Source organism: Fulmarus glacialis, unplaced genomic scaffold (genome assembly GCF_000690835.1).
Source record: "Fulmarus glacialis isolate BGI_N327 unplaced genomic scaffold, ASM69083v1 scaffold37438, whole genome shotgun sequence".
NCBI lineage: Eukaryota > Metazoa > Chordata > Aves > Procellariiformes > Procellariidae > Fulmarus > Fulmarus glacialis.
The window spans coordinates 29,213-38,863 of NW_009228310.1; the positions used below are offsets into that span (position 1 = coordinate 29,213).

The window sequence follows — 9,651 nt, forward strand, 5'->3', positions numbered from 1 at the left end:
CTCTGCCCTGTTTGTTAACGCTCTGGAACTGTTGCTGTACTTAAGCGCTCCTCTCATTTTTCCCTAGATCATAGGCCAGGTTTATGCTGACCCGGACTGTCTCCCACGCACACTGGATTTTGGCCTTAATGTCAAGCTGTTCTGGGAGAAGTTTGTTCCTGCACTTTTTCCCTCTGGCTGCCATTTGCTGCAGACTGGAACCAGAGAGCAGGTAGGTTTGGGGTTTGCAGGACTCCTCTTTGTAAGCCTGGAGGATGTGTCTGTATCCCCTTGGTGGAAGGATTGCTCTGCACAGAGGGTGGAACAGGGCTGTATTCCAACCTTCTGTGGGAATGCTCAGAGGCTTCCACATGAGGAGAGACTAAAGACTCATCAGCTTGGGAGGGAGACTGCTGTATATGGTAGAGGTCTCTGAAACAATTTCTGAGGCAGAGAGGGTAAAGGAGGAGTGATTGTTCAGGGTTTCTCATGTACAAAAAGTAAGGGCAGACTTTGGCAGCAGCTCTGAAATGTGAATACTTCATTTGATTTCAGTTGTGAAACTTGTCGCTTCAGAACAGTGTTGATACCAAGTAGGTTCCAAAAGAGCCGGACCTCCCTGGTCATTGGCTGTAAAAACGGGTAGCCCAGACAGATGGGATCTTTGCAGTCTCAGAAGCTGAATGGGGAGGGACCATGTCCCTGCTCACACCTCTGTGCATGGGACAGTAGCCTGGATTGAAAACTGGCTCAGCCTTTCCAGATGCTGTTCTGCTTCCTCTTTCCCGCTCACATTTCCACACTGCTGCTTCTAGGCCCCCTTTTTCCAAGCTGGAAGATTCCTTTGAAGCGCTCTCTCTCTACCTGGGAGAACTTGCCATCCCCCTCCCGTCTGAGCTGGAGGAGCTGGACCACAACGTGAGTGTGCAGTATGGACTGAACCGTGACAAGCTACCTGAAAACACAACCTAGTCAGCTCGTCCTGCTGCCTGCACCACTTCCACTGGAGTTGAGATGAGTGACAGGGAGGGAGATGCACTTCAGCCACTTCCAGGGCATTAATGGGCACCACGCTGTGCATTTGCTGCATTGCCTCTCTCTCCTCACCCATCACCCCTCCTCTTGGACATCCTGATTCACTGTGGATTTCTGGCATGTTTCAGAAGCAAAAAGGACTGTTTCCTGCCAACTGCACCTAGGAAAGCTGCTCAACACTATTTTTCTGGCTTGAGAAATGTTTCTCTGGCCTTTTCAGGCTTCTTCACTGTGGTGCCTTAGAACTTGGCTGCAAGCTGTGAAGCCACCCTGGCCTGTCTGCCAGGGAGGGAATTGCTATAAGAGACTCTCCTGCACAAGGACCAGCACTTCTGGAACTGCTTCTCCCACTGACTACCCTGCTCAGAAAGCTTGGGAATTGGACAGCTGGCAAAAGGCCCCACCAGGACAGCATGTGCGTGTATGTTTGTGCATGTGTTTTCCAGAACAACCCACTGAGATTTTGGCCTCCAATGTGCATCAAGGGAGAGAGTGAAAAGCCCCAGGAATTGGGCCGCTCTCCTGACATACGTTGTCTGTGGGGAAGCGTGTATGAATTTTTGTTTTAGTTTGGTTTTGTGGGTTTTTTCCTCTTCTGTCTCTGAATACCTCCAAAAGCCTGCTTATAAACACTAAGACTGAGCTCTGCTTGCCCCTGCCGATGGTGAACAAAGCAGGCAGCAAATGAGCCACTTGAGCGTTTTCAGACCCTGAGCCTGCACAGTGAGCGTGCCTGCCCAAGAACCGTAACCTAGGTGAAAGTATTTGAACCTGAATGTGTAGAACTGCACTAGGCACTGGCTGTGGACATCCCTGGAGTGCTGAAGCTGCTTGAGCTCTTGGCCTGTGCATGTGAGGTGACAGAAAGGGTGGCAGAAGGTGCTCTTCAGAAAGCCAAAGGTCTGAAGTGGCTCAGACACTGTGCATGGACAATGGCAAAGGGGGACATGCCCAAGGTTACTTAAAGGATGGACTTGTCATGAACAGAAAAGTGCTGGAGAATGTCCCATCCTCCCAGGAGTGGCAGCTGGAGAACTAATAATTCAGTTGCCATTACCTCATCCTTTCCTGCAGGCTGTGCAAGTTGCCCTTTGAAGGTCCTTCTTGCAGCTGCTGCTGCAGCACCTGAGCTGATTCTCCAAGCAGAAACTTTCCTCAGGGTCATTCCCTGCTTTTGGGGAGAAAAAAGGGCTTGGAATCATTGGGAAGTGGGTGGGGGTGTTTTTTCTTCCAGCACTTCTTTTCTTGCTCCCTCAGTGGGAGAAGGAAGAAAGCTACTGCTGCAGTAGCTCATGTGGTTGGCAGAACTGAACAAAAAGCTGGCTCAAGTCCTGCTCTTAAGTTTCACAAACATCTTGGTTTAACTGGATTTTTAGTGTGCTCCTTCCTCCCCCCCGTCCCTTCAGTATTGAATGGTGGGGAATGGGTGTTAGTCTTTGCTGATACTTTGATTTCCTCCCCCTACCCATGAGTTTAAAGTATTACGTAAAATAACATGGGACCAGCCATCACCTGACAAAAGGTGTGCATGGGGCGGTGTTTTTAGTCTGTGTAGTGGTGTTTTAGAAACACTGGGGACTCCCTGTGCTGTGAGTCAGTGGAGGAGCCTCTCTAAACTGGGTCCAGTGGATTCAGGATTGTTAATAGGATTTGCCCTTTCTTCCCCCTCCCAGGCTGGTTTATGAGGGGACCCTTGAAGGGGAGAGTCCTGGGTGATGTGTGGGTGGGATTTATGAACTGTGATTTGCACAGCTCCATGTTCTAACTAAATTAAAAAGCAGTAAATGTATGCTATGAAAACAAGATTTTGTTGTCTTTGTGTTATATAAAGCAGGAAGCTTTTAACTTTCTCGGATTTCTGTTGTTGTCACAAAATGGCAACATCAAAACTGCACAGATCAGGTATTATCTAGAACTCCCCTTCTTGAGCTAAAGGGCTCTGCCACATTTACAAAACTATAAAGATGCAGTGCAAGTGCTCTATTGTACTATTTACCTGGAGTGATTGAAGAAGATGTCAAGTTTTGTTGGTTGGTGGTTGTTGGGTTTTTTTAAGGGTGGACAGGAGTCAGCAGAACATGCAGCCTCTCTCCATTTTCCTTTTCTGATCCAGCGATAAAAATACAGCTTGTTCTTAGGAACCTCTTACTCTGAAATATGTAGTTCAAGGGGCATTTGTTAAGGCAACAACTGAACAAAAATGCTGGTTATGTGAGTGCCTCCTGTAACCTGCCGTGCTCTGTCTCCATCATGCTTTCCAATGCAAGGCCCCGAGGGATGCAGCTGCTGCTAAGTGGCACCAAAGCAGAACTGACCTGTGTCAGTGCAGGAAGGGGCTGTAACTGAGAGCATCTCCCACGGGCCAGCCTGCTTAGTTAGCACAGCTCACGCACCCGCGGCTGCTTTTCAGGAGCAGTGTCCCAGTCCAAGACTGGGAGCAAGGAGACAAGATCCATGCCCCTTGTCAGCTGGTGAGTGGAGGCACTGCTTGTAGGGATTTACTTCTGGGCCTAGCAAACTGAAGTGGCATCTTCCCTTCTCGTCAGTTCGAAGTCTGCAACAAGCAAAAGCATGCTGCTCTGACAGGAGAAATGTACAGATGAGCCACAGTCCACGCAGGTCTACAGAGCATTTTTCTTTTAAGCTTTAATACAAGGTAGCACAATCTGCACCTTCTCATAATGAGGTATTTAAAACATTTTACAAAGAAATGGTATTCAAAGGCATTTAAAAATAAAATGTTTCCCTTTTCTGAATCAAACATTAACACTAAAACCCCTGCTGCCAAGTGCTGCTCCCTGTTAGGCCCACAGCTATAAAGCAGATGGCTAGAAAACTTACTTGAATGGCTTGAATCCCCTGAGGTGGGGATGGATGTTTCCCTGAACTGGCCTTGCCTTGGTGCCATTTGGGAGACACTGCAACAACCATCCCTTCCAAATCCCCTGAAATGCTAATAAAAGTTATTATAAAACCTCTCTAATAGGGCTAGGCTCTGTAAGCAAGTAGTCCTGCTGCACAAGCTGAGTGTGTGTGAAGGAGGCTGGGCCAGGATAACTTTGAGATCTTGCAAGAGCAGCTGCCCTGTCCTGCCCTTAGAGCAAGAGCTGCTGCATCACGGCCAGGGTGACCTCCACAGCTGGCTTGGCCACTCTGTTCAGAGCTGGCTCTGTAGAAAGCCAAGGGAATTCAGAAGAGGATGTTATCTATCCTCAGTGCTCAACCTGCTGTAGGGCAGTTTGTTTTCTTCACTCCACAACTATCTACTGCTGGCCTTTGGTCTCCTGATCCGTGTAAGTGAGCAGGAGGCACAGACCACCTGGACACCTACAGCTGTAGCTCTGCGTGTAGCACCACAGGGGAATGGAGATGTGGCCTCAGCCCTGGAAGACCTGGATTTGTCAAGAGCTTGAGAAGAGCTTTTCCAAATTGACACTGGGGCTAAACATACAGCTCCTGGCCAAAGCCATCCCTCAAATAAACTCTTCCTTGGAAAAAAAAACTGATCCAGTAGCAGGATTCTGGACAGTGTCTCCTGCTCTCAGCCACTAATGCAAAAAGGCAGGAACTATAATTAGAGTGTAATTATCTAGCTAAATCTGATGTGAAGCTCCCCTCAGTCCCTGCAGTACTGCTCCCTCCTGGGGTTCCAGGCTGAAACTTAAGTTAACAGTGCACACTGTTAAATAGGAAAGGAACACAAAAAGAGGAAGCCAAGACCACGCTCTGGGCTATGGGATCTGTGGCCAGTTGTGAGCCTGGCTCATCATCCCCCCCAGCTCCTTGGCACTCCATGGAGATAGGTGGGATGAAGCAGCAGGGTCCACCATACCAGTCCCCAGCTGGTCATGTACTGAATGGTGTCCCTCAAACAGATTGTGATGAATAGCCCATTGCTCTGTCCCTCTGCATCACCTTCATCCGGCTTTCATCAAAAAGAAAACAAAATAGAAATGAACACACGCAACCCCCACACTCACAGTGGGAAGCTGGAGGCTTTGCTCAGCCTGTATCGCTCCTGCCTGAGCTGCTCAAGCACCAGGAGTACCCGCCTGCCCCATGAGCGGGCCACTGCCATCGTGTGTGTCCTCCACAGGCGTCTGGTTGGTGTGCACCACGATTGTGTTCTCATCTACAAGCTCGCAGGCAGGATTGGTGAACGCCGAGAGTGGCAGTGTGATGCGCTGCATTTCACGCTCATAAACTTTCTGTTCATGCTTTTCCTTCAGGTCTTTCCCCCTAGATAAAAAAAACCAAAACATCTATGTGCATGGGGTGAGTGCCACTGCTTGAAGGCAGAGTCTCAGTAAAGGTGATATAGTGGAAAAGAAGGGACTCCGCTCTTTAAGAAACAGATGTTTCAGCTACATACAAAGGGCCAAAAACATTCCCTACTGTAAACAGAGGACCCCACGTGAGCATCTTTAAAAAACAAGCAGCCAAGTGAAGTCTGTCCCTCCCTCATAAACGGGCTTATTCACTGACATTGCTACAGCTAAATGATGACTGTAAAGCCAGGCTTCTCCTTCAAACCATGGAGCTGACAAATGTTTGTAGTTCCACAGCACTGCCTGGTGCAGGCCCAGAGGAGCAGTGAGACAGCGCGGAGCCCACTACTGTGGGAAAAAACTTCCGTAACGTGCTTCATCGCATAGAAACAAATACCAGAAGTGGTGACAGATTCTCCTTTTGTTGCATCAAACCAACCTGTGTAGCAAATTAAGCTGTTCCTGAAAGTATTAAAGCTTACTTCAGAGCGGGCCCTGCCTTCTGCCACTGCCACTGACAGCTTAATCCCACAACCAGCTCCTCAAACCTACCTCACTCTTCAGCCTGTTGCTAAGGGAGGCGACACCCCTGTAATTTGTACTGAGGAAGAACTGCCTTGCTTTAAAAATGGATGGCATTAATAGCATGTTGTCTCCAGAAAAGCTATGTATACCAAAAGCTACTAAACCCATTAAAGGCTTCTCACCACACCTACCCAAACCTGCCAGCTTGCACATGCAATTTTGAGAGCAAGGCAAGGAGAGAGAGAGACAGTAAACCTGCTCTGCAGCCCTGTTGTGAGCTCTCTGGGATTGAAGAAGCAAAGCTGCATTTGGACAAAGCTCAATGTTGGTCTACTGCTTCTTCCTGCCGAAGATAGGAGTGAGGTGGGACAGGCACCACTCAGTCCTCCTGGGGCTTGTGATCCCAACCAGACAGAGCTGCTGGGGTTTCCTGTCAGCACATAAGCATTTTGGCTGCTTTTCAAAGCTGCCTACAAGTGTGCAGTAGTGGCTGCCGTTCCTGCCAGCGTTCTCTGAAGTGACACCTCAAATCAGATTCCTCGACAAGCAGCGCTCTGTGTTTTGCCCTTATGTAACACTCCTCCGTTTTTTTTCTGTCGGCATTTATTATAAACACTTACATAAGGACATGTCCCAGCTTGGGAAACGGCTCCTTCTGCTTGGTTGTGTCAGACTGCTGTCAAACAGCCAAAATACAGAACAAACCCTCCCAGAGAGGGAGCCTGGGCCTTCACTTGCCGCAGCGACATTCTCTGCTGTTTGTTAATCCTGCCCTGTCTCTTACAACTAAGCTGCTTGCTATTACCGCTAACCTCGAATGCTGCTGAGCTACAGAAACATTTCTGCCCAACACAGTGAAGTGGCTGAACAAATCGTAACTTAAGCGTGACTCAAAACTGACCTTAAAGTATACGGGAGCTTTGGTAAAATGAACTTTGCTTGACAAAAAAAAGTACTACTTGATATTCAGCTTCATAGGATACAATGCACGAGTGGCAAAGAATTTGCCAATTGTTTTTCTTCTAAAGCTAGCTAGACTAGAAAAACAGGGGAACAGGTGGCCTGCTAGAAGGATTGTTCTCTTTCTGATCACAAAAAAAAACTTACTGTGAAGGCACCTAGGATCTGCTCTCTCCAGCTCTTACGTAAAATTCAGCTCCCCTGGATGCATCTGACAAAGCCACATCAAGGCACACGTGCACACACACACACACACACACAAACAAAAAAATGAAGAGGGCAGTTTCAAACGTTAAATGGGACAGAATACGACATTGATGGGTGAAATGGAGAAGAATGGGATTAACTTTTAAATAGGTCTATTCCTCAGTGCAACAAGCGAAACTCTTGCACAATGTGCCATATCAAAACATACGCTTCTGTCTGCCTTTTCATTAGGATCTGGTTGGGTCTGCAGGTGCTCAGACATTCTTGCCCTATATATGTTGCTTCATGCCTACACCAGCTTTTGAACAAAGGAGAATAGCCACTGACCTCTTATAGATGTATCCCAGGACAATGCCAGCTCCGATGGCAATGATTATCACCATCATGATCAGCCCCAGCACATACCCTGTGAAGAGAGAAAGGAAAGAGCCAAAATTAGAGGCAGTAGATCCAGCTATAGCATTGCTTTCAGAGCCTCAGAGCAAATCCATCCTGCCAGAATTACAGGAATGGATCCATCACACGATCCTGGGTTTGTACCTAGTGTCCCCAAGTCCTTCTTTTCTTTGGAGTTCATCTGCACTCTCTGACTGATCCCAATGACGGGCTGCACAGCGGCTGCCTCGCTCCGGGAGGGCAAGGTATCAGCCGGTTCAAACACCTGGTCGACCTCCTGAGAAGTACCAACTTCTGCTGTAGGGACTGGGGCTGTGGCAGCTGTAGCATCTGTTGAGAGGAAAAACAGACATACAAAATACGAAGCATTGATGAGTACTCTAAAACAATACGTGCCTTGTGAGTGGGACAGATCTAGACTGGTATCACTGAACCGCCTTCAAAGTACACTGACAAACACTTGTTCCCTCTTCAGTTGTTGCCAGAAATCCTACCAAGGCAGACAAGAAATGTATTCCTCCCCCCACTTTCCTTTGACATGAACCTATTTTAAGAGTGTAGGGCACCACCATAGACAAGACAGAAGTCAGATAGTACAACGAAACCCAGGTTCAGCGCATGAGTCCAGGGGATACACAATGATTTCATTTAGTGTATAGATCGATACACAGGCTGCAGCTTCAATCATGCTGAACAGACATGAACAAGATTATGAGAATCTCCATCCCAAATCTCCCAGGAGCCTATTTATCTCTCTTCTGCCTCGATCTTCCTGACACAGGAAGGTTTGACAGGAGACTCCAGCTGGTGTGAAAACAACCTGGCGACATTCTTCATACCCAGCCCCTTTTTGCAGCCATGTAGCAAACTCCTTTAGCATGATGGACAGGCTAAGGCAGAGCAACACTTCAGGCAGCACAGCCACTGACTAGTCTAAGTACAGCAAGTTCCTCCTCAGCCAGAGCCCAAACAAAGGTGCATAAGGATGGACGCTCATAGCATGGACTCCTTCCCAGCCCTCTGGATTTTTTATCAACAGCATTGAAAGATATTCAAGGTAGCTCCTTCTTTCATGACACAGTTAAAGCGGAAGCTGTAGCACAGTGACAGTGGAAAGCTATGACAGTGGAAAGTAGATTATCTATTACCTGTCCTAAACAAAAACCCCCTACTTTTTGGAAATGCTATGCACAGTATGCATCCGCACCTGAAAACTCTCTCCACCTGGATCTCACCCCACAGCTGGCAATAACTCCGTGTGGATTTTCTATCTGCAGCCATTTTGAGTCCTCAGTGGAATGTGAAATGGAAGTACAGAAGGGGAGTTAAGAGACAGGAAATCAAGGTCTCCTGCACTGCACAATGACTTTATGTAGGGTCAGCTGAACTAAGGGATGCTGCAGGACACGACTACAATAAAAAGGTGCCCACTCTGAGACACAAAAATAGCCAAACCCCTTAAACATGCAAATGGTCAAGTAACTCTCCTGATCCCAAAGCTGCAGGACTGTTTTGAGTAAGGGTCTTGGCAGCAGAACATTTGTTTTGCTTCATCTTTAGGAAAAAGCAGGCAAAAACCGACCAAAGTGAAGAAAAGGGGAGGGTGTATGTGTGGAGGGAAGTGTTTACATGCAAGGATAGCCATCCTGAGGGACAGCGGAGTGCGTAAATCTTGAGGGGCTCAGAAATAAGTAAACAGTTCAAAAAAAACCAAGTGGTTACTTTGGCCTCAGTCAATACTGACATCTTTCCCTGAAACAGGCTTCAGCTACGGTTCTTCTCTTGGCAAACTGTTTCCCATCCTGACTATCGAAGAGGAATCCAGCGTTTGGCATTTTCTGTTTCTTACTGTCCTCCCTGCAATTCTCATTTTCTCCAAATTCTTTCCCCCCACCTGTACCCAAATTCACCCTGGCACTCGTTTAGCAGCGGGACACTTGTTTAGACAGCAGTAACATGCCCCACATGTAATAGTCTACCAACATCTCTGCAGTTCCTAGATGCCCAGACCTCAGCCTTTTTCAACACGGCTAAAGAGCCCTACAGTGTCTAGGGAAATGGGGGGGGGGGGGACAAGGCTTTGCACGAGCCTTTTCTGGCACTAGTGGAAAAGCTCTAGGGGCGGAGCAAGGCACAGCTGGGAGGCAGATGTGCACACAGAGGCGAGGGCCGGAGGGAAGCCTCGGGTACGCTCCGTTCCTGGGGGAGGGCAGGAGGTGCTGCCACAGCCCGGCGTTGTTTGTGCGCAGGGGGGACCCCACCCTGGTGACAAACCCAGCCC

General features: G+C 48.2%; 2 protein-coding genes across 2 annotated transcripts in view; one reads left to right on the top strand and one right to left on the bottom strand.

Moving 5' to 3' along the window:
- LOC104080904 (LIM domain kinase 2-like) overlaps nt 1-1,430 on the top strand; it is a 19,416-nt gene extending 17,986 nt beyond the window's left edge. The window contains 3 exon segments of the mRNA XM_009583446.1: nt 68-162; nt 164-211; nt 795-1,430. Of these exon segments, the coding sequence (XP_009581741.1) occupies nt 68-162; nt 164-211; nt 795-951 (300 nt within the window). The 3' untranslated portion in view covers nt 952-1,430.
- A 3,202-nt stretch (nt 1,431-4,632) lies between these two features.
- Nucleotides 4,633-7,700, bottom strand: PIK3IP1 (phosphoinositide-3-kinase interacting protein 1; the record flags this gene model as incomplete). Its single annotated transcript, XM_009583447.1, has 3 exons — nt 4,633-5,253; nt 7,302-7,380; nt 7,515-7,700. Coding segments are annotated over 3 exons (473 nt in total), but the record flags the coding sequence as incomplete, so codon positions are not given.
- Nucleotides 7,701-9,651: the final 1,951 nt, after the last annotated feature.